The sequence below is a fragment of the Rana temporaria genome, chromosome 8, assembly GCF_905171775.1.
Source record: "Rana temporaria chromosome 8, aRanTem1.1, whole genome shotgun sequence".
In the NCBI taxonomy this organism is placed as follows: domain Eukaryota; kingdom Metazoa; phylum Chordata; class Amphibia; order Anura; family Ranidae; genus Rana; species Rana temporaria.
In genome coordinates, this window is record NC_053496.1 from 90,117,575 (window position 1) to 90,143,009 (window position 25,435).

Sequence of the window (25,435 nt, forward strand, 5' to 3'; positions counted from 1 at the left end):
CGATTTATGGAAAATAGGACAGAAAGTATGGTCTGTAGATAAATGACAGGACAAAAGGTCGAGCTGATATATGGACAGTAGGTGGAGCTATTTGGATAAGAGGACAGTAGGTGGAGGCTGTACATGGATCTCAGGACAAAAGGGTAGAGCTGATATCTGAACAGGACAGTAGGTGGAGGCTGTATATGGATGGCAGGATAGAAGGTGGAGTCATTTGATTAACAGGACAGTAGGTGGAGGTTGTATATGAATGACAGGACAGAGGTTAGAGATGATGTGTGAATAACAGGACAGTAGGTGGAGGTTGTATATGGATGACAGGTCCAGTGGTGGAGCTGATGTATGAATACCAGGACAGTAGGTGGAGGTTGTATATGGATGACAGGACCAGTGGTGGAGCTGATGTATGAATAACAGGACAGTAGGTGGAGGTTGTATATGGATGACAGGGCAGATGGTGGAGCTGATGTATGAATAACAGGACAGTAGGTGGAGGTTGTATATGGATGACAGGACCGATGTTGGAGCTGATGTATAGATAACAGGACAGTAGGTGGAGGTTGTATATGGATGACAGGACCAGTGGTGGAGCTGATGTATGAATAACAGGACAGTAGGTGGAGGTTGTATATGGATGACAGGGCAGATGGTGGAGCCGATGTATGAATAACAGGACAGTAGGTGGAGGTTGTATATGGATGACAGGACCGATGTTGGAGCTGATGTATAGATAACAGGACAGTAGCTGGAGGTTGTATATGGATGACAGGGCAGATGGTGGAGCTGATGGATAGATAAAAGGACTGTAGGTGAAGACTGTATATGAATGACAAAAGAAAAGGCTGAGTTTATATATGGAAAACAGGACAGTAGGTGGAGGCTGTATATAGATGGCAGGACAGAAGGTGGAGCCATTTGGATACCAGGACAGTAGGTGGAGACTGTATATGGATCACAGGTCAAAAGGTGGCGCTGATATCTGAACAACAGGACAGTAGGTGGAGGCTGTATATGGGTTGCAAGACAGAGGTGGAGCTGATACTTGGATAGCAGGACAGTAGATGGAGGCTGTATGTATTTGGATAGCAGGATGTAAAGTGGAAGTTGTAGAAGGATAACAGGGCAGGAAACAGACACAGATGATGAAAATGCAAGCATCATAACAAATATTATTGTCAAATTATATTTAAAAAAACACATACTTCACCACAGTATACAACTAAAACAGTATTTTAGGGGTATTTTATACCCCTAGGATAAAAAAACAAAAAGGGATAACATTTTATTGGCATAAATATGTTGTTAACATGTTAATTTATTATTAGATACTATCTGTATAACTGATATTTCTTGAAGTGAACATTGTTCTAGAATCAGACAAATAAACCCACAAACATAAAATGAAAAACAAGAATAAGGAGAAGAATTGAAACTTACTAAGATGGAAGATCGTCTGGGCGGCTCACGGCTGCAGTCTGCAAGAATCCAAGAAAAGAACTGATTGATATGGATGAATACAATCAGACAATATCCCTCCAGTTCCCTCAGCACTGTGTCACTTTACCTCCATGAATGTGTGAAAACTTTAGCCCGGCACTGTGTACACTATGCCTAGCGAGAGCCAGGTTTCGAGCAGTCACCGTGCAAGGTTTCTTAAAATGACTGGCCTCTTTTTATGTGTGTAAATGAGTCACAGCATACACAGCCAACAGCACAGACAGATAAGCAGCTGGAGTAAGAATAGCAAGCCTGTAATTGTTTTCACACACGGTTCCTTCAGGAGAGGTGCAATCCCACATAGGCGTAAAACTCGTCAAAGCAGACTTTGCCCAATTAGAAGTACAGGATCAAATCCCTTCTGTAATTCATTAATAAGTGTATAAGAAATAGGGGAATGTTTCTGGAATTCTGGATATCTGCACTCCCACATGGCTTCTCTATTCAAACCAGGTCACTCAACCATTAAAACAGAAGACTATCAGCAGAAAGAGAGTATATGCATACAACACATTTTTAACCATATTTATGTAAAGCTTTAAATGTATTCAATCCTTTATTAGTTTTCTCATTAGTTGCCAGTCCATAATGGCATAAGGAGCCCCTTCAATTTATTTTAGGCTTCATATTTACCATAGGTTATCAAGTTTACCCTTCAGTTATCAGTTCTACTGTTGCTTAATATTTACTAATCCTTTCAGTTATAAAAATGTCTGCCGATAATGCGAATATATTTGAGTAACTGCTCCAGGTATGCTGCTTTAACTATCAGACTATGATTACATGGCAAGAATGCTATGTACTATTCAGGTATGAAAAATATGATACCTTTTCTAATAACATAGTGGTGAAATATCAGAATACAAAAAGTCTCATGTTACATTTTTACATATGTTGTAAGTAGAAATGCTGTGCTGGACATGGTATTACTACCCTATATTCTAGAAGTGTTCCACCAGAACTTAGTGGGGTATTAGGTTGCACACTAGTAAAGAACAGTCAAGAAGTTAGGTGAATTTACCCAGCACAGATGCAAACACACACAAAAAAAAAAAAAGACAGATTGACCCTTTCCCACTCTACACCTTAAACTAGAAAAAAAACATTTCAGTAAGGGTTTTTTGGAGGGAGAATAAAATATAAAGGGGACATTAACAAGCATTACCATAATACCAATACCACACTAAGCCAAAACAAAGGCTGGCCATACAAGGAGCCAAATTTTTTCCTGCAACCACGGGTTGCAGGAAAGAAATTTGCTTGGTTTAGCCATTGACACAGATAGTGTTGATGCGGGAATCCCTCCTGCCGGGCCATTGTCCAGAAGACATTGGTTATTGCTAGTGATAATTAAGGGTAAAACCCGGCATGCCGGTTGTACCCAAGTTGACAGATCGATAAACTTGGTATATTCAGACTGCCCATACATGGTTCAAATTTTGGCTAGCTCCTGCTGAACCGGCCGAGATTCGAAAAGTGTTTGGCCTGCCTTACACAGCCGAATAATGATCTTTTAAAAAAAAAATGCTCTGTATCCTTGTTTGAAAGCTTTGGTAATTGACTTTTGGTTTTGTAAAGGATGCCAGGAGGATTTTTTACAATTCTAGCCACAAACAGGAAAAAATTACCACAAAACCCTTGTCTTAAGCTTTGAATTGGGGACATTGCTAGGCACATACCATGCCTTTTTTTTACCAAAGATACAGCAGTTCTGAAAACCTTTTCTGGTTTAATTACTGAATAGTGCACTTTATGAAACTGATAAATTGTGCTTGGGTGACCCCGCTCCCTTGTGACATCATCGACCAGCACACCCCTTAGTTTATTTAGCGGTGGGAGGCGGCGGAGCTGTCAGACGGCGGTAGCAAATTGTCGGGTGTGGACCTTTTATTTTTCAGGTTGGAGGCCGGCGTTCATCGTGATTGATGATGGATCTACACCAGGGGACATTGTTTCTGTTTTGTTTTGTTTTTTTGGTAAAGGACTTGTCAAAAACTGTGTGCATTTATTTTTATTAACTTTTTGAAACTTTTTCTTTTTGGGTTACAATGTAGGTTTGCACCGATACCACTTTCTATAGACCGAGTACAAGTAACCATACTTTTTTTTGCTGATACCGATTACCGATACTTTTTTTTTAATGTCATGTGACAGTTTGACTGATGGGCACTGGCTGACTATGTCATATAGCATTGCAAAATCCTTCCTTGCCTCGCATCATTCATGTCATTTAACATCAAGTATGCTGCGACGCCCATCTTGGTACACCTTGAACTCAACCAGCAGCGAACATCTTGTTACACCCAGCCCAAACTATATGGGCTGGGTGTAACAAGCTGTTTGTTGCTGGCTTACTGCAGCCGAGTGAAGGGTGCATCAAGATGGGCGTCGTGATGTTTACCCTACGACGGAGACATGGACAGACAGTTCCTTTACCGAATGTTCCGGCTCCGGTCATTGTTTTGGACGGAATATGCGGTGGCGTCCTGCCCCCCAGGCCAGCTTACCCCTAGTTTCACAGCTGCCAGACTGCTAACTCTATCTCTGCTCCGCCCGCCGACTTCCGGTGGCATTCCCAGGCATCGGATTAAGCATCGGAAGCATTTGTGCAAGTACAAGTACTCGCACAAATGCTCGATATCAGTTTCAATACTAGTGTCGGTATCGGGACAGCCCTAGTACAATGTGCCCTGTACTCATTCACAAAGGAGGGGGGGCGGGATAAGGGGGTCTCACTTGTCAAAGGGGGCTTCCAGATTCTGATAAGACATCCCCCACACCCACCAGGCCAGGGTTGTGGTGAAGAGGCCCCTGTCCTCATCAACATGGAGACAAGGTATTTTGGGGGGGGGGGGCCCTACCTCAAAGCACCCCCCCATGTTGAGGACGTGGCACAGATCTGGTTGATTGAGTTAAAGAAAATAAGTCGGATAATATGCTAATCTACAGTAAAGTCTGGCTTAATACCCATATACCACTATCAATTATGGATGTGGAGTAGTAAGTTGAATCAGCTTTTGGTCTATTCTTCTCTGGGACTTCTGTAGCAAATTTCTGCACCTGCGTTCCCAAGTCTGCCCACCTGCATACACCAAGTTCGGTTTGTATTGTTTAGATAATGGAAATTACAGCAGGAAAGTGTACGTTATTATGCATGGTTCAGAGCCAAGATCACTGGAATTATTTTCATTGGGCTTCTAAAATGTCTAAAGTTGGTGATTCAACCTACCAGCATCTGTCTATGACATAGTATTGGGGGTGATTTGGCTATGTAACTCAGTATGGGAAAGACAGTGATGATCCTCAGGTCACGGGGGAGCTAGCATATCTATGTACCAATCCAGAGAGTAACACTTTATGTGTGTAAAATTATGTGTGCTCTCCATAGGCGTGCGCACAGGGTGTGCCAGGTGTGCCTGGGCACACCCTAATCACCCTGTGCTGGGCAGAATCCCCCTGCTGCTTGGTTGCGAGAAAGAGACTGGGGAATCTCTGTCCCCCGTCACTTTCTTTGTCTCAAAAGTGAGACGACATCAGGGGCCTGTTTAGACCCCTGATGTTTCACCAAAGCCCCCTAAAAAAAAGTGTAAAAACAATAATAAAAATTATTGTATAAAAATATTATAAAAAAAGAATGCAATTATAAAAACGTAATCATGAAAAAAAATTATAATAATAAACTACTGGCATCAACCTCTGCCCTACTGATATCGTCCACTGCTCTACCGACGCTGTCCATTCCCCCTTATATTCATAGGACATGTGTGTGAGCTTCAGGGTGCACACCCTAATGCAATAGGCTGCGCACACTTATGGTGCTCTCCCATCCAGCCCATGCAATCAAAGGAGTGGCCTCAGCCTACATGTCTGCACCAAACCTTATGCATTTCACCCAGCCCACCATTCTTAGTCATAGGCGGGGGCAAAACATGTCAGATGGCAATGGTTTTACAGAGACATCTAGGCTGAGGCCACTCCTTACTCTTTGATTGCACAGGCTGAACAGGAGAGCAGTGATCACTTTATACACATTAATATAGGGAACATACAGATCATCAAGCATCAGAAACATTTATCAAAATATGAAGTAAATAATTACAATATATGTATAATGAAAGGCATGCTACAAAATATTACACAGCATACATCTTTATATGTCCAAAAGCCAATGATAAAATAAAAAGTACGGCTCAGCCAAAGTCTTGGAAGCAAAGATCAGCAAAAAGCAAGACAGCACAACTGAGCAGATACACATTGTACAATCTCGGTGCCCCTTGTAGAACCAAAATGTATTACTTGTAAAACAAATAGCAAATTAGACCTGCTCAGTTGAGCACGTGACAAATTGATTTTGCAAGAGAGGAAAGTAATTAGCCTTTAAGTGCTCTTCTATTTTTTTTTTGCATGCCAATATCAAATGTACTTTGAGATAGAATCTCAACAGCTTTTCTTTTTACATGTCTATAACTACATATAACAAGTTAGGAACATTGCAGTATAGAGTAAATGTAATTAAGGGACATCTGTAACGCCCTCTACATGGAGACACCAATTTACACATTGGTGAAATTGGTTTTCATCTAGGACACTGCATAGTAAACCTGCTTTCTAGTTGTTTTTGGGTCCTTGAGTGGTAATCTTTGGCGAATACGTAAAAGTTTGTTTAGACAGTAAGCTCTACAGAAAAGAGACCTGAAAACAGCTGATTAGCATAAATCTTCCTGTGAGCTACAGTCACATTTTTAATAAACAATAGATATAGTCAGGCTAGGTTCACACCTTAGCCCCATTTGCACAGGCACGGTGGCCCACTCATTTAAATGGGCTGCTGTGCCTGTGTTTCATGCAGTAAAATGGTTCCTGCACCTCTTAAAACGAAGCCAGAGGCATTTTTGGGTGAATGGTGTGCCATTAAGAATAAATGGCAGCCCTGCGTATCTGCAATGAAGCAGCGCAGTTTGGCTGCGGGTGTAGGAACTGTCCCGTACCTGTAACCACCCAAGTGTGAACCTAGCATAAGAGTTGCCTATTTACAAGTATTTTATTAAGTGGTTCACTAAGAACAATAAGTGGTATTGTTCAAGTTGAAATTCTACTATCATTAGGCCTCAGCAGATCAATAGATGAAACACACAAGAAAAAGAACAACCTAACCTTTGTCACTTAGATAGTTTCCAACATTCAGACACCAGTACTTCTGATGTTTGGAAGAACGTATTAATTACATTTTTAGGCCTTGTACACACGATCAGTCAAAACCGATGGAAACAGACTGAAGGTCCGTTTCATTGGTCCAAACCGAATCATCAGTCCGTTATCCTTCGGTAGAAAAATTTAGAACTTGCTTTAAAATTCAACCGATGGACGCCTAACCGATCGGTCAAAACCGATGGTTAGTATGCAAAAGCATCGGTTAAAAGCCTGCGCATGCTCAGAATCAAGTCGACGCATGCTTGGAAGCATTGAACTTCATTTTTCTCAGCACGTCGTTGTGTTTTACGTCACCGTGTTGGACTCAATCGTTTTTTTAACTGATGGTGTGTAGGCACATCAGACCATCAGTCAGCTTCATCAGTTAACCGATGAAACGGTCCTTCAGTCTGTTCTCATCGGATGGACTGATCGTGTGTACAGGGCTTTACAGTATAATATCTTTGCACTTACATTCAGTGATCTATTATGATCAGCATAATTATAAGAATGACTTCAGGCACCACATTTCACACATTTGGCCATATGCACTCATGAATTGTGCTGTGTATGACCAGACGAATGGCTAAACTACTGATTGTTTTAATTGGTATAAAATTAACCGTTTATCAGTTGCTGCACCTTGGTTCCTAGAGGTGACAATTAAAGCCGGCCATACATGGTAAGCAATTCAGCCGGTCCAGTAGGGACCGGACAAATTTCAATCCTTGTATGTGCAGGCTGGTTGTACTCAGGTTGATCTATTGATCGACTTGTGTCCAACCAGCCAGTTAGGCTTATACCGAACAATCAGTATTGCTGGCTATAGCCTGCAACACTGATCATTGTATTCTGACCGTATTCCAGGGAAGTTTACCTGCTGTCAGAATACAATAGATCAGCGGGAAGGATTCCCTCATCCACCAAAGTCATTCATTGCAGCCCAACTAATAACTGGTAGTAACTGCTATTTGTATTTAAATCAGCTAATCCCATTCACTGTCTAAAATGTGACATCTTACTAATCCTCTGTCTTTAGGAACTTTTTCTGTACTCTTATTTTATTAATTTCCTTTTTTTTTTTTAAATCAACCGATTAGCTCAGCCCTAATGGGACAATATACTAATTCGCCAAAGGAGAGTATATGGGTGCGGCTGAAGATGAATCAAGATAGTCTTAATCTTTGGTTCTGGTTTTGACCTTGTACGGAGTTGTCTTCCCATTTTGACACCTTCACCTTACATTCTTAGCCCCTTGCATGCAACCATCTTTTTTTATTTTATCTGATCTTGTTTGTTGTCTAGGTGGGAAACAGCCAATTGCAGTAATATCAGTTTTAACTGTATATAGATTACAAAGAAGGTTTTTTAACTTATAATTAAGAAAACTATTTTAAAGCCTCTTAAAGAAGCAATGGATAAGTGGTTGTCTGGTTCTACAAAAGCATGCACCTTCATGTGTAGTGAGACGAAGGCCTATAACAGCATGCCAAGCAGATGTCACAGTACAGTACTCTGGCTTTTACACATGCACAGCCTTGTTACTGCAGAATCCTACGACTACATGAAATGTACGTCACATTGGAGGCAGGCGATTACTGCATACAGAGCGATGGAAAACATGACATTGTCTCTGCACATTCCACAGGCCAGGTTTCAGCTGAGATTAGTGATGTTATGAAAAGAGCTTCTCTTCATTCTCTCATTCTTGCAGACACTTATATATTTCCATAGGCAAGCTAACGGCAGAATAAAGAAACTTCCATACCCTTTTATCAGAGGCTTTATAACACTTGTCCATTTTCTCTAAATCTGCCTCTAACTCAGACTCGTACTGATAGAGGTCTTTCTCTAGCTCAGTCTAGTTAAAAAAGAACAAGACAATTAAGGACACGTTACAGAACTCTCAGAGGATGATATACGAGGCACACTGAAACAATATACAGTGTAGCAGAATAATTTCATAACAAACAAAAACAAACAAGATGACATTCAAACATTTGACATTTGTTCAATAAAGATATAGGGGTGATCATACATGGCGCAGTCTTCGCATTGTGACAGATTCTAGTATTACTTGAAATAGTTGGGCGATATATGGGCTTTCCAGAGAGTACTTGATATCGTACCTAGTGAAAGATCCCGGTGTAAGCAGACAAATAATGTTCCCTTTTATCTTTTGGAAAAACATTTGCACACAAAATGAATTAGATGGAGCAGATATCCCACCACTGTTGGCTCTTGGTAAAATGTTTGCCTTTCTTGAGATAGTCTTAAGCTGGCCATAGATGGATCGAATCTTGGCTGGATCAGTAGGGACCAACCAAGTTTCAATTCATCTATGGGCAGACTAATTGTACCAAAGTCGATCTATCAATTGACTTGGGTATAACCAGCATGCCGTTTTTTTAGCATGCAATTATGCACAGTGGCTATAGCCGCTAGCAGTAATCATTGTGTGATCCCTGCAGGGACAGCTTTCCGTCCCTCCACCCCTTCCCCACTGGGAGAACACTTTGCTCCATGGCAGGAATCCCCCTATCAACACTGACTGTGTTGATGGGGGAATCGATCGATTTTCTTTCCTGCAACCCAATTTGGACTTGCAGGTCTTACACTGATACAGAGAGCTTTGATAAGAAATGTACCCCCCCCCCCCCCATAGTGAAGACACCTACCATCAGTGGTGCATTTCTCAAACTTCGGGAGCATTGCAATAAACTGATGCAGCACAAGAAACTCCTATCAAACGAGCAGGACCCTCTTATTGCTCTTGTATTAAATTGTTATGTAAATGTACTTTCTGCCCTCATGTTGTAAAGCACTGTGCAAATTGTTGGTGCTATATAAATCCTGTATAATAATATTCTCCTTAGGAGGACAACTTTCATCAAAGTGATAATGGGCCTGATTCCCAAAAGAGATACGCAGACTTAACTGCTGTTCAGTCTGTGCCTAACTTTGGAAACGATTCTCAAAAGGCTTTTTCCAAAGTTAGGCAGAAAATCTGACATGTGTAAGACACTTACACGGTCAGATCTTAGGATGCAGTACCGCATCCGCCAGTGGGGGCATTTCTCATTGAAATGCAGCTTTGAGTATGCAAATGAGGACTTAAGCAGATTCTCAAAGCATTTCATCATTGTGATTTCTGCGTAAGTTCCGAATTTGCTTGCGCAAAACTAGGGCTGGTTTTACAATGTGTAAAGTTAGTCACACCTTGTAAAGGCCCATTCAAGCGACGGCATTTGGTATGCATTCCTGAGGGAGAACTCCACGGCAATTTTTAAATTCAAAACCGGCATGGGTTCCCCCCCCAGGAGCATACCAGGCCCTTAGGTCTGGTATGGGTTGTAAGGAGACCCCCCCCTACGCCGAAAAATCGACGTAGGGGGTCCCCCTACAATCCATACCAGACCCGTATCCAAAGCACGCTACCCGGCCGGTCAGGAAGGGAGTGGGGACGAGCGAGCGCCCCCCCCCTCCTGAGCCGTGCCAGGCCGCATGCCCTCAACATGGGGGGGTTGGGTGCTCTGAGGCAGGGGGGCGCACTGCGGGCCCCCCCACCCCAGAGCACCCTGTCCCCATGTTGATGAGGACAGGACCTCTTCCCGACAACCCTTGCCGTTGGTTGTCGGGGTCTGCGGGCGGGGGCTTATCGGAATCTGGGAGTCCCCTCAAATAAGGGGGCCCCCAGATACCGGCCCCCCACCCTAAGTGAATGGATATGGGGTACATCGTACCCCTACCCATTCACCTGGAGGCAAAAAGTAAAAGTTAGTAAACACACAACACAAGGGTTTTTAAAATAATTTATTATTCTGCTCCGGATGCCCCCCCTGTCTTCTTTATTAGCTCTATTACCAGGGGGGGCTTCTTCTTCCACTCTCCGGGGGTCTTCTTCCACTCTCCGGGGGTCTTCTTCCACTCTCCGGGGGGGGTTTCTTCTTCCGCTCTCCGGGGGGGGGCTTCTCCGCTCTCCGGGGGTCTTCTTCTCTCTTCGCCGCTCTCCGCTGTTGACTCGGCGAACCCCGGTTCTTCTCCAGCTGTCCGGTGCCTTCTTCTTCAGCGCTGGCTGCCTGCTATCTTTGTGTGTTAGCTCAATTTCTAACAGGCAGCCGGCGCGGTCTTCTGTGACGTCAGGTTGTTCTTCTCCCCTCTTCCGATGTTGCCTCGTCGCCTCTTGTCACTGTAATGATGGAAGCGCGCCTTGCATCCCATTTATATAGGCATCACCGTCCCATCATGCTCCGGCAGGTACCCACGTGGTGGGTGCCTACCCACGTGCACCCACCACGTGGGTACCTACCGGAGCATGATGGAACGGTGATGCCTATATAAATGGGATGCAAGGCGCACTTCCATCATTACAGTGACAAGAGGCGACGAGGCAACATCGGAAGAGGGGAGAAGAACAGAAGAGAAGAAGGTGACGTCACAGAAGACCGCGCCGGCTGCCTGTTACTAATTGAGCTAACACACAAAGATAGCAGGCAGCCAGCGCTGAAGAAGAAGGCACCGGACATCTGCAGAAGAACCGGGGTTCGCCGAGTCAACAGCGGAGAGCGGCGAAGAGAGAAGAAGACCCCCGGAGAGCGGAGAAGCCCCCCCCCGGAGAGCGGAAGAAGAAAACCCCCCCGGAGAGTGGAAGAAGACCCCCGGAGAGTGGAAGAAGACCCCCGGAGAGTGGAAGAAGAAGCCCCCCCTGGTAATAGAGCTAATAAAGTAGACAGGGGGGCCTCCGGAGCAGAATAATAAATTATTTAAAAAAAACCCTTGTGTTGTGTGTTCACTAACTTTTACTTTTTGCCTCCAGGTGAATGGATAGGGGTACGATGTACCCCATATCCATTCACTTAGGGTGGGGGGCCGGTATCTGGGGGCCCCCTTATTTGAGGGGACTCCCAGATTCCGATAAGCCCCCGCCCGCAGACCCCGACAACCAACGGCAAGGGTTGTCGGGAAGAGGTCCTGTCCTCATCAACATGGGGACAGGGTGCTCTGGGGTGGGGGGGCCCGCAGTGCGCCCCCCTGCCCCAGAGCACCCAACCCCCCCATGTTGAGGGCATGCGGCCTGGCACGGCTCAGGAGGGGGGGGGCTCTCGCTCGTCCCCACTCCCTTCCTGACCGGCCGGGTAGCGTGCTTTGGATACGGGTCTGGTATGGATTGTAGGGGGACCCCCTACGTCGATTTTTCGGCGTGGGGGGGGTCTCCTTACAACCCATACCAGACCTAAGGGCCTGGTATGCTCCTGGGGGGGGGAACCCATGCCGGTTTTCTCTTTGAAAATTGGCATGGAGTTCTCCCTCTCAGGAATGCATGCTGAGCGACGCTGTCATTTTTTTTTATAATAATTTTTTTTCCCGGCGCGTATATTTTTTTTCACCCGTCGCAACTTTAGTGTCCCGTCGCAATTCTCAAAGCCGCCCGGCGTTAATTACGTTCGCGCGCTGCACGTCGGGAAAATGACGTCACACGCATGCACAGTACGGCCGGCGCGGGAGCGCGCCTCATTTAAATTTTAAACGCCCCCCGGAGAGGAGGACCGCCTTGCGACGGCGGCACTTAAGTTACACGGCCTGAAATTTCTACGTAAGTGCTTTGAAGATCGGGCACTTAGGTAGAGATTTTAAGTCAGTGTAACTTAACTGCTGAAAGTTAAGTTAGGCAGCTTTTTTGAGAATCAGGCCCAATGAGTATAATTATTTACACTTTTAGGTGTTATTGTATAACCACACATTTAGCCCTACATGTAATAAGTGATATTATCTTAAAATATATGCTATTCAACACTATCAAAAGTCAAAAAATTGTAGAACGTGGCCGAAAACAGACAGGGGACTGTGGGGCACACATCTAAGAACAAATAAAATGAAAAAATCAATGTTTAGAAGCACAAAGCACTGAAACTAACACTTAAATACACTGGCTCAACCAATGACTTAATTTGTGTTAATATACCAAAAAAATAATAATACACAAAACGGGGTAAACAGAGGATAAAGTGAATCTATGGAGGCTTTACCTCCACAGTGCAAAGACTACCTTTCTTTTTGTCTGTATATGCTCACGTTAGAAGGCAGTATACCATATTGAGTGTTTGGACACTGGCTATATATACTACAATAGATATTTAGTATCCCTAATTTTTGGTTCTTTTTCATAAAGTGAATCTATACCTACAATTTTTTTGAACCCTTTGGATAGAAAAGGTTGGAATGGCTGTCTTGTCCCCAAACATTTTAATGCCATCTGGGGCTCCTTTACACCATTGATTATACAATCTGCCTGTACAATATCCTTGAAGTAGAACTTCACTCTCTCAATCAATATTGACTGGTTTTAATCCCTATGCTGCTAGTATTAGTAAATAGATTGGAAAGTATATCATATTTACTTGTTTTAAACTTTCTTCAGTTACTTCCTTGTACATCCTAGGAGTCTTTGGGAGGAGTTTTCTTAGCTAAGCACATCCCCTTGCATGCATGCCTGGGCTAGGGGCAGAAAGATTCCAAGTAAATGCTATATAAATCACCTGTCTCTATTTACACCCCCACAGCCAGCAATGCTAGGAGGCGTTTTTAAAAGTGATTTCTCAGCAAAATAAATTAGGGACACATGGATGGATAGGGGAGTTTGCTTTGAATATTAAAAATGAATTAAAATAGCATTTTTGGTTTGTGGTGCTCAGATGCAGTGTAGTTCCACTTAAAGATCTACCATCAACTATGTAGTGCCTGCCTAATTTGATAATGGGTTGATTATGTTTCTCCTCATGTTGCATAGTTTAGGAAAAGGAGACAGTGATTGTAAGGTGTAAGACTAGATTTAGCTGTTCTGGGGACAACATTTTACCAGATTTGAGGTAAGGGAAAATCTGCAACAAGGAAACAATAGATAGAAAGAAAACAATAGAAAGACAACAAAGAAGACAACACCAGAAATGTGGCAGAGGTTCTAGAATTCCCCAACTTACCATATACAAAACTCAAGTACTCCAATAATAACAAAAAAACGAACAAAAAAGGGGCAGACTTGATGGACCAATTGATCTTTCTCTGGCACTACTCTATTTTTACTTCTGTTTGTGGTGCGGTTAGAGGGATTTCCTCTAAATTTCTATTCTGGGACAACAATGAGTTGTGAAGTAATCTCTTGAATGGAGCCTTCAATGGCAGTAAAATCTGATCCACTCCATCCAAATTGAAAAAAAAAAAGTTTGGGCTATAGATATACTTTATAGGGGCATAAGAGCAATACAAAGGCTGTTGGTGGTGGACCACTAAAAATGCTGATTGTTGAGCTATTTTGTTAATACTGGTCAGTACTTTCTGATTGACCCATAAAATGGAGTGAGTGAAGTTGATTTACTAAAGGCAAAGTGGCTGTTCACTTTGCAAGGGAATTGTCCTATAGCTTAGTGAATGAGATTTACATAATCTACTCATGTGCAAGCAAAATACGTTTTTTTTGCACGTTTGGCTGTTCTTATACAAAGTGGATTTTCACACTAAGCGCTGGGAACAAAAATTGCAAAGTGAACAGCCTATTTGCCTTTGATAAATCAACCCCATAACTCTTTATCTATATACTTTTGAGTATGTAGCTCATAAGTATTGACACCACATAGTCACCATGACAGCCAGACTATTGGCATTTTCAGAAGGAGGCAATGACACCTCCCATATTTCTTTAAGGTAGAACTAAACCCATTGATTTAACAGTTAAAAAAAACAACAACAACGTGTACATTCCCGGCATGTCGAGAATGCTAGCCGTCACATTTGCTTCTACTTTCAGCCACACTATCACACCATCATGTACAGCACAATGGCAGATGCAGATCAAACAGAGGCTAAGATGGCAGCTTTCATGGCTGAAAAGGATAGAAGCTGTAGTTCTGCTTTAAGTATAGGTTTCCTTTAGGAGTACTTCATAAATATCAAAATGTAGGCGAGAAGAATATCCTAGATCCTTCAAGTTTAAAGTCAAGGTAAATAAATTTGGTGATAAAGGCTAAAACAAAAAATTGTTCTGAAACTAGTCCTTGAAAAAAAACACCAACAAACAGCCTGAAACATGCCACCATTCATAAGTGTTAAATGCCATTTGTGATGAGTAAGTATGACCATGCACATTTAGTATGGTTTTGTCAGAACCGGGCAAAGTTGACAAAGCCTCGGGACCTCTACAGTACATCTCTATTCATATCTAATAATTTACGCATTCACGATTTTGGTTTGGTATTCTAGTTGCTTCTACCAACCATGGCACTTTTATGACTACCATGGACTCTGCGCTAATGGTCATGTTAGACACATTACACTGATCAGCAGAATGAACTTTAAATTGTTTACTGGTGGTTATTAATTTTCAAAAGACAAGTAATTTGGAAAGCATGGCACCTGTCTGCATATCTTCTACAAGAACACGGACCAAGTGTTCCTATTTCGTTTAATTTATTGATATAATTTTGTTTAAGATCCATAACAACATTTTAAGGGCCTTATAGAATGTTTTTAATATAGCAAGGTTAATATTTATTGTACTGAACATGTTTCTTACTGTTGCTTTTTTTCCTATGGATTTCATTCCTTATCTTCATTTGTACAACTGTGGTTACATTAAATGATACTGGTGTCACAAACTATTGAAACTGCCAAAAGTTCAGTAATAAATACAGAACATTAAGCTACTTCCTACCATACTAAAAACATTTCTTTGGAGATATATGTGAGCTACCATTGATAACCGCCTTCTGAAAAACCTAGCTGCCTGGCTGTCAAGCTGGTTCTCTTGTTTTGTAATCAGTGAGCTGGGACACGACTTCACCTGCTGCATGCATGTTCTGGGTTAGAGACTCAAAGTAATAAAACAAGAAGCAATGGCAGTCTATGTCTCGCTCTTATTACAGCTTTTCTTTAAAAGTCCATTTGTCGTATTATAAAACCATTAAAAGTAAGCTGTCTATATATAAAAAAGCCAACAGCAGCCCGTATTGCTATTAGCTTGATAGTCATCCACTATGTGCACCAGGAGTCCCTTCAACCTGGAGCCAAATTTCCACTGTTAATAAAAGTTAAAGCTTGGACAGGTCTACAATATTGCAACAAGAAATGCCAGTATGACAAGCCTTTCTGTAAACCAATAACTAGCTCCTGGGGGTAGCATGCCGGAATATGAAACGAAGAGTTATGTACAGGCATCCATTATTATATGTAGAACAATATTTTTGGGCCTGAAACACCAGGGTCATTTGAAAATAAAAAGTTAATTATAAATTGATGGTAACTATAAAATTACATATTTAGGATGTTTAATGATTCAAGCAGCATTTCAGCTAAAATAATAAAATAAGCCCTAGTTAAAAGGAATTACAAGGGAAAACATAAAACTTAAAACTAGCCACAAAATAGTTTATCTAATTCGTTTTTGAAAACAGAGCTGGCAAAAAAAAAAAAAAAAGACAGTGATTTATATGTATTGTAAGGACGATACTGCTATAATTCTTGCCAAAAGCAGGTTGTGTGATCTGTGCAAAAATCAAAACCACCCTATTCCAAAGCTATCAGTTTAACAAATGAAAACTGTTTTGTGCTGGAGCTTTATACTTCAATACAGGGACTTTTGGAGTCCAAATGGAGTGGACATAACCTGATATTGTTTAATTTTTTTGACGATTTTGTCTTCATTTACATCCTCACTTTATTATCACAACTTGATAAACTAAATGTAATTTACTTATGTAGCCATCAAGCTAGACATTTTTTTCTTTTTATAATTATGTCTCTGGCTCAATCTGCAGCATAGGAATGACTGTAGAACTTGATATCATGAATAATGTGACAGGTACCAGAAGGGCTGGGTTGGAAGATTGTGAGTGGGATTTGAAGAGCTCACAGAGCCTCTGCCTACTCAGAATTCAATAATAGGTTATCTGTATCCTAGTACAATGGCACTTAGAGGTTAACGATATTGTTCCATCAAACTTCGCAAATCTTTTGGATGTACATAAACCAGGAGTGGTGTCCTTAACCCGTCATGGTAGATTTTATTTCCAGTATGGACTAGCTTTATCTATACTTCTCAAACTCTGAGATCACAGTATGACAAGGTCAGAAGAGTTGTGTACTTTGCTTTAAATGAGAGTTACACAGAGTAGCTCAGAAGCTGCACTATAAGCACACTCAAAATGTAAGCTTGCTACACGCACAAACACACGTTAGATGCTGCAGAAGTCTTTTTTGGAGAGAATTAAGTTAACGTTATTACCTTCCTATCCTCTACTTTGAGGATAGAGCAATCCCCCGGAGTATAATCCCATATCTTTTTTGGAGGCTGATGAAAAGCAGAGGAGGAAATAAGGAGATGAAAAAAGAGAGAAACTGAGAAAAGATATCACAAGGAGAATGAATTTGGAAATAACACACAAGTAGAGGATTTGCATCTGCACCAAGAGGAAAAGAATAAAAAAAAAAAAGAAGGAGGAAACAAGCAAAGGCATGTCCCATACTATAGTGGGAGGCATTAAGCAGGCATGCAAAGAATTGTAAAGAATTACAGTTTAGATTAGTAAAAAAAAAAATGGTTCAGAGATTTTGAGTTAAGATCTAAAGGAAGCCCTAACATGACCAGGCAGGCTTCTACATGAATACAGGCCAGTCACCTGTATTCTAGAAGGCATTTTTTTGACCTGTTGGGGTCACCTGGAAAACAGTAATTTAACTTCATTACATTAACTAAGATAGGACAGAAGCTTGGAAAATATTGATCTTTGCAGGAAAAGGCAGATAGTAAATAGTGCTTTCATTTACTTTGCGTTAAGGCCAAGAGTACATACCACATTTACAAATGGCTGAAATTCCATGATGGCAGTGCAGGATAATGAGATAAAGGTTCAGCCAAGGAATACATACAGTATTTCTATTCACTACTAAACAGCCAATGACCCCTGACAAGGAAGTACTTTGATATATCATCCAGAATATGGCACATGCTTTCACATAACAAACTTGTTTAAAAGGTTTTACCAATGCTGGAGGTAGTTATTCTATACCGTAGTTCAACTAAATATTGCCTTCATTACCAAGTGAAATGGCTGAGGCACACATGGATCTGTTCAGTAAGAAAAGTAGACTTTATGGGCCAGATTCAGGTAGAAGTGCGGCGGCGTAAGGTATCGTAGATACGTTACACCGCCGCAAGTTTTCATTGCAAGTGCCCGATTCACAAAGCACTTGCGATGAAAACTACGCCGGCGGCCTCCGTCGTAAGCCTGCATAATTCAAAGGGGCGTGTGCCATTTAAATTATATATATATATATATTCGCCAGCACACCAGGGATCATAACGTCCAAAGATTTAATGCATATCTATTATTTCAAAAAGAGCAATGTTTCGAGGCCACGCAGGACCTCTTCGTCAGGCAAAAAGCATCTTTTTGCCTGACGAAGAGGTCCTGCGTGGCCTCGAAACGTTGCTCTTTTTGAAATAATAGATATGCATTAAATCTTTGGACGTTATGATCCCTGGTGTGCTGGCGAATATATATATATATGATTTGCTTTCTGGTTCCCAGCCGGTGATCGTTTCAGCACCCTTTTACTACTTGGCCATTTTGCCGGAAGGTGTGCAATCGGAATATTTTTGAGATTGCCATTTAAATTAGGCGCGCTCCCGCACCGGACCTACTGCGCATGCTCCCCTTTGAATTACCCGCCGTGCTTTGCGCGACGTGACGTCATTTTTTCGAACGGCTACTTGCATAGCGTATTTTCGTATTCCCGGACGTCTTACGCAAACGACGTGAAGTTTTACATTTCGACGCGGGAACGACGGCCATACTTTATACAGCACATACGTGTGCTGTGTAAAGTTAGGGCACCCAAAACGAGGACTAACTTTGCGACGGGAAACTAGACTAGCAGCGCGTAGCGAACGCGAAAAACTGTTGTGGATCGCCGTAACTCCTAATTTGCATATCCGACGCTGGTATACGACGCAAACTCCCCCCAGCGGCGGCCGCGGTACTGCATCCTAAGATCCGACAGTGTAAAACAATTACACCTGTCGGATCTTAGGGATATCTATGCGTAACTGGTTCTATGAATCAGTCGCATAGATACTCTGAGAGATACTCCGTCGTATCTGAGATACTCCGTCGTATCTGAGATACTCCGTCGTATCTCCTTTGTGAATCTGGGCCTATGATCCAAAGTAAAGAAGTTTACTATAAAATATATCTGCTAATACTATTGGCATACAGTCACAAAAATTAACAATGCAAACAATTGACGTTCATAGTTTTCCCTTTTTAGCACTTTATCTGACAAGTTTTCATTGTATCCAATCAAATCTACTAAAATAAATCTTGCTAAGCATGTGCAGCTTTCCGGCAGAAGGAACATTAGGAACAAGTTTATCTGGAAAAGTCTGAACATTTGTGATTAGTAATTTAAGTGACGTGTGCAAGACTTGTTAAACCAACTGAAGCCTGCACATGCTGCAGTGGCCCCCTATTAGTCTACTGTAATGCAAGATAACTTTTACAGATCCATTAGGTTTGCCAAAGGAACGCAATATATACAATTGGGTACTGTTTAGTCTAGAACTGCTTCTTATTACGATTCAGTCATTTCAATAAAGTTATTTCAATTTATGGCAGCTGTTGGAAAGATAAGTTAATCATTTATGAACTATCTTGGTTGCTTTGGTGGCAAGATCTGCACTTTTATTTTAGGCCTACATAAAAGCCACAAACATTACGAGTAGGTTTCACTTTTGGTATATTTAGTATTATTGACAATCAGTAGTAGGAATGGACACACCCAAACGAGAGTAGACTGGAGCAAAACTAAACCTCACCAATGAAGTCCCCAAGAAAACCAAAAAGTGGCCCACAATCCAAAATATTTTGGGATTAACTGATGGAAAAGTGTATTTTTTTTTATTATGTTGGCTCCCCATATACAGTATATTTTTCAAGCACTCTAGGGACCAAGACTGCCTCTACAGTCTCCATAACTGGTGCATGTACCTTAAAACAGAGGCAGAGACCATAAGGGTCCCCAGGAGATGTAATAGGTTGATAGATAATTCAGCCTTTTGGTAGTTGCTGAATCAGTGTTAAGCAGAGCAAATGTATAACCCTTTAAAGTACTGGTTGATGAGGACAAGAAATTTCAGATTTATGTAAGTTTTAGGGTTAATAAAAATTCTAAATTATGATTTTGTTTAGCTTTGATTAAAAGGCAGATTTACATCTTTATGCATTACAGTACAAAATAGCATACAAGATTCACATTTATACGTCACTAAAGTAAATGAATAAATAATAATGTGTGGTGATATGTTTGTGTAATGTATGTATGATAGACATTCAGAACTCTCCTGTATTCTTTGCTTATATTCTAGATATTCATTATGACCTACAGGCCATGTAAAAGTAGCTAAACAACTAAAGGTATATGCAGAGCAAGTAATGTATTTAAAGAAAGATAAACATGTAAAGGGATGGGTAAGGCCAGTGCACCATATATGAAATGGAAACAATGGATGAGGAAACTGGGCAGCAGGTATACCACCTCCCATGCTCGCCTTCAGGACTTCTCCAGAGCTTCAACCATCCTCTGGAACTCCCTGCCCTGGTATGTCCGATCAGCCCCTAACCTCTCCACCTTTAGGAGATCCCTGAAATCTCATTTATTCAGGGAAGCTTATCCCACACCCACCTAACAACTGTCCCCAAGCCACCCCATTAAATCATTCTCCACAGCCATTACCTTTTGTACCACCACCCTCCCTTTTAGAATGTAAGCTCTACGAGCAGGGCCCGCCTGTACCTTCTGTATTGAACTGTACTGTAATTGTGCTGTCCCTCCCTCTACATTGTAAAGCGCTGCATAAACTGTTAGAGCTATATAAATTGTGTATAATAATAAATAATAATTTAATAAAGCATACCTATAAATTCATTAAAATTCCACCTGACCATTTTGCCAACTTAAAATAACAGGCAAAACTACCTTGTAACATTTACTTATCTCACAAAAACCATGGCACTGGGCTCTTATAGCTGGCCACATGACGAGATATGGAGGGACTGGTTCCCCCATCTCAATTGGACACATTTCTGCAGAGCTACCAATTGGCTGTCTTTGCCTTAATTTCTCTCTGGTACAAATATACCTGAGCATTAGTTAGTTACCATCTGTGGAAGCCTCTCAAAGTGTTTTTTTTTTTCCTAGAATAGAAAATACACCTCTCCTTTGATGTAGGAGCTTAATGATACAGGATAAATGGGGAGAGATATAATTTTAATATGGCACACTGCAATTTTAAAACAAAAGACTTCAAATGTTGTCTAAATCCACAACAGATGCAAGACAAACCACACACATTAATATTTTATGTGTCCCAAACAATAACTATTGTTAACGACAATCTCATTGTGAGGGTCCAGATCTGAACCTGGGACCTCTGTTGTGCCTGGCTGCAGTGCCTCTCATTTTGCCACCCAAGATGCTGGACAGCTCCCTGTCACATTTCTTGAACAATCTTGCCTTGTATCTTGTTTATGTTGTACCTTGAGCTCTTTTCACCGCCAATTAACTTCCTGATTTAAGCCATGTCTCTGCACTTCCTTATTGCCAGATTATTGTGCTCTCTTTAGCCAATATTTTGCTCCTTGCGTACATACAACTGTCCTCATTTTTGCTACCAATTATTACCACCCTTTGGCTTGTTCCTCGACAGCTTGATCAAAAAACTTGGAACCACTTGTTACCAACCTTTGGCTTGTTTACCGACTAAGTTTCTGCATGATCCCTACCTGCTACATCTGTTACTGGTCCGCCAATTGCTCACCTCCTGGTGGGGCAAGCCTGAGGACCCCAACCTGGCACTAGCATGTAATGAAACCCATCTCCACCATCAGGCGCTCTGGTGAAGACCAGTAAGCACTTGGACCCTGTGCCTCTAGTAAGCCCACGTGTTTCGCTAGGGTGACCTGCTTATTTACTTATCACGCTGGTCCTTGTGAACCTTTCCACTGCTATAGCTACAGGTCTCCAAGCCTGACCCCTGACCATGACAATCATTCATAGTCAGCATTAAGGAATATAACAGCATAGACTAAAACGCAATTGGTTGATCACATGAATATGGGATAACAAAGATAGGTATGTTGCCCACACCAATGTTCTGCTATGTTTCATTTTCCAACCGACACTGGAAAAATGACAGCTAGAATATGATTGGTTGCAACAAACAAATCCAGCCTAATGTTTATGTGTTGGTGCAATGTGCTTTATCATGCGGCCTATAAACAAACATGCACCTTTGATTAATGAACCGTGCTACCATGTTTGCTTTATGCAACCAACTATCTCAAAAAACTGAATGTAATGTTACCATTTGACATGAACAAGTTAACTTTTTTGGGATGCTGTTTCGCAGATCAGATAGTTGCATATAGCTCCATATATTTGAATAAAATACAATGGAAAAATAAACAGAACTGCTTTAAAGAAACAAGCAAACAAGTAATGAATAATGAACAATGGGGTAAATAAGGGCTTAGTAAATAAAATGAAAACAAACATTGTTAGTTTTTTTTTTTTTTTTTGCAACCCTATAATTTAAACATAATTATATTAATAGTAATTATAACAAAAATAATAGTGGCTGATACTTACAAACCTAAACCTACAGTATGTATTAATTTTGCTCTGCTGTAAAAATACAAAGCCCCCTGTGCCATTACAGCATCTGTATGCTGAGTAGAATGATAAAAATTGGCATTGTAGTATATCATATTTATAAGGTATTATTACCATTTTTTTTTGTATTTCCTGTTCAAGGTTCTAATAAAAAACAGGCCATGGCTAAGTTATCATCATCATCTTATTTGCAGCTATGGCAAAGCACAAAGAAGCTGAAATCTATCCTTACTTACCGGTTTCCCAAATTCCAACTCGGAAAAGAATTTATACCAAGGCTCATTCTTTAAATCTATCTCTTCTGGGCTTTTATCCCGAGTCTACAAAGGTCATGACAGAGGAATGGAAGGAAGAAGGAGAAGAAGATCATGAAAAAGAACACAGAAAAGGGCCTGTTAGAGATGCAGATTTCCCAAGTACGCCTTTCCACTGCCAGGACTAGAAATTGAGAAGAAAGATTTATTATCTGTAACAGTGGATGTGAGGTCACACTTCATCCGGCATCTTTAACAGAACATGGATATGCAAGAAACAGAGCTCACAGCACAACCCGGCATTGGATGAGACACAAGACACACAGGATACAGAAGACAGATTAGTAAAACACCTAAAGTACAATGGATAAAGTGACAGTAAAAACAGTACACACAAGCTGGAAGGAACACAAAAGGAGTAAGGTAAAGTAAAGTAGATTGCCAAAAAGTATAAGGCCTCATGCACACCGGGCGTTCAAATTTCTCCTTTGAACACCTTTTACTCCTGGCAGGAAAAATGCACCTAAAGCCGTGTATTGCAAACGTGTTTAGGCACATCAAGCATTTGATCGTTTATGGATTCCATTGGACAGAATTTTAATTTATTCTGGCTACTAGAAGGAATGAACACACAAATGCTAAACTTGTCTGCTCAAAACCTCCTCTCCTATATGCAGTGGTGATGCTTTTTTTTTTCCAGCCTGTAAACACTCCTCTTCTAATATGCCTGCAAACACCTATGTGTTCATAGACATATACTGTAGGCTATCAAAGAGCTTATAATTGCTTACAAGCAGAAAGATTTTTTTTTAAGCCCTGTGTGCATGATCCCTAAATGTCAGCTGCACAAATTTATTGTCTGCAATTCCCCCACCAACTATCTCTAAATTAACAGAATATATTCACAAACTCGGGCAATGTTAAAAGGTTACTGCACACAAGCACTCATAAATGTAATTCGGGTTTAAACAAATATCTCAAAACATCACAACACACAGGAATTTAGAGTAAAAACCTAGTTTTAATACTTTCTATCTTTCATTTACATAGGATCACCATATGTAGCAGTAATTTACATAGAATTATGGCGTAAACCTATGCCAATACTGAAAAACAACAGAAGGTGGGCCTTCTGTTTAAAATTCATGTTGCTTTCTGAAACTTTGCTGAAATGCACAGCACATCTGGTAATTCTACTGCACTGTAACATGAAACGTCTTACTTTAGCATGTATTATATTGTAAAACAGATTTACTGTTTTATACAAAGTAATACACTCAATCAGTGGTGCCATCTAGTGTTACCTTTACTTTACTGCACCCCACGAATGGTAGCGATGAATATAGCATTGTAAACCTGTCACAAATCTGGGAGTATAATGAAAAAATATATAATCAAAGGGTACCTGAATGGTCAATCTGTAGACATATGTTGTGTCATGTGGTAAGTGGGGGAGTGCCACATATTCTCAGTACCTGAAGTACTAGGTATTTTTGTTTGCTCTCAGGGCCAAATCAAGCAGAAAGGGAATGAAGGAACGTAGTATGTGCTATTAAGTCAGCCAGTCATTCCAATGTGGCCATGCTCTGCCCTAAATGAGCAAAGCAATGGTTTAATGTAAAGTGACACTAAAAAAAAAGAAAAGCCCAAGTATGTATTCTTAACTCAAAGAATACCTGCTTTTGCAGCATCCTCTAAATTTCCAAATTCTTTTTTTTTTGCTGCTGAAATTCAACCTCCTATTAGGGGATGGCTATGTTTGTTCTCTATGGTCCCACTGTATGTAAGAACGCAGTCACACTCTCTTGATCGCTCCTAATATGGATTAAGGACTATGGGATTTGTAGTGTATATAGAGCAGTGCACATGCCTGCAATTAACATACACTGCACACCTTCTCAACAAATGGAAGTGATGAGGGGAAAATGAGAAGTTTGGGAGCTTATGTGCAGCCAAAAGAAGAAAAATAAAAACACAAAAAGCAGCACAAGGGACATAGCATACTGTATATTCAGTAGGATGTGTTACTTGTGCTGATGCTTCTTCTGTTAGTTGAAATTCTCTTCTGTCCATGAACCCCCCTCCCCCCACCACACCGCAATCTTCAAGTGCAGTAAGGGTTAAAAGACCTGTGGGAGCTGTCAAAGGCTCTCACCTAGAGTGCCTGAATATGCCTGCCCTTTCTGTCAAGCTATGCCATTTATAGAACCAAAACTACAGCTTCTTTGAATAAACCAGGGTCCATTAATTGGGGTGAGGGGGGGGGGGTCTATCAACCATCTGCATGTCCCCCATTCACAGATCACTTTCCATCTATAGAAGCTGTAGTAGCATGAGTTCTATGGATGGAACAGCTGGGCCTACTGACCAAGTTATGTCTCTTGCTGTGGTTTTATAAAAAAAAATTGCTGGCAATTGGGCTTTAAGTAGTGGACGTATATTGATTATTTTTGGAGAAAAAAATCATTTTTTAGTGTTACTTTAAAAGTATATCTAAAGCCCAAACAGTTTTTCTTCCTTTTAGCTGTTGGCTACAACTTTTTTGCCTTTTTCCTTGTCCCATTTAGGAGATTTTCCCTAAACCTACTGTCCTGTATATACAACAGGAAGTAAGACGAAACATGTTCTGAGTGAGATAAATGTCAAAAAAAGTTTGGTCTTAAGCCCAGGTTCACATTGATTTCACTCTCCCATGACAGTCCCAATTTTGGCCTCGATTTTATAGACATATGTGCAGATTTCTGCACAGATGTCAATGTAAACTGCAGCCTGAA

General features: G+C 41.1%; 1 protein-coding gene across 38 annotated transcripts in view; it reads right to left on the reverse strand.

Moving 5' to 3' along the window:
• Positions 1–25,435, reverse strand: part of SORBS1 (sorbin and SH3 domain containing 1) — a 469,099-nt gene that overhangs the window by 60,922 nt on the left and 382,742 nt on the right. For 28 of the 38 annotated variants that reach the window (XM_040362222.1, XM_040362223.1, XM_040362225.1 and 25 more), the window contains 4 exons: positions 22,644–22,727; positions 16,961–17,026; positions 8,456–8,548; positions 1,438–1,475 (listed from right to left, as the gene is read on the reverse strand). In XM_040362222.1, coding sequence (XP_040218156.1) covers positions 1,438–1,475; positions 8,456–8,548; positions 16,961–17,026; positions 22,644–22,727 — 281 coding nt within the window. The remainder of the gene's footprint in view (positions 1–1,437; positions 1,476–8,455; positions 8,549–16,960; positions 17,027–22,643; positions 22,728–25,435) is intronic. The other 10 variants (XM_040362211.1, XM_040362227.1, XM_040362244.1 and 7 more) reach the window with 5 other exon arrangements.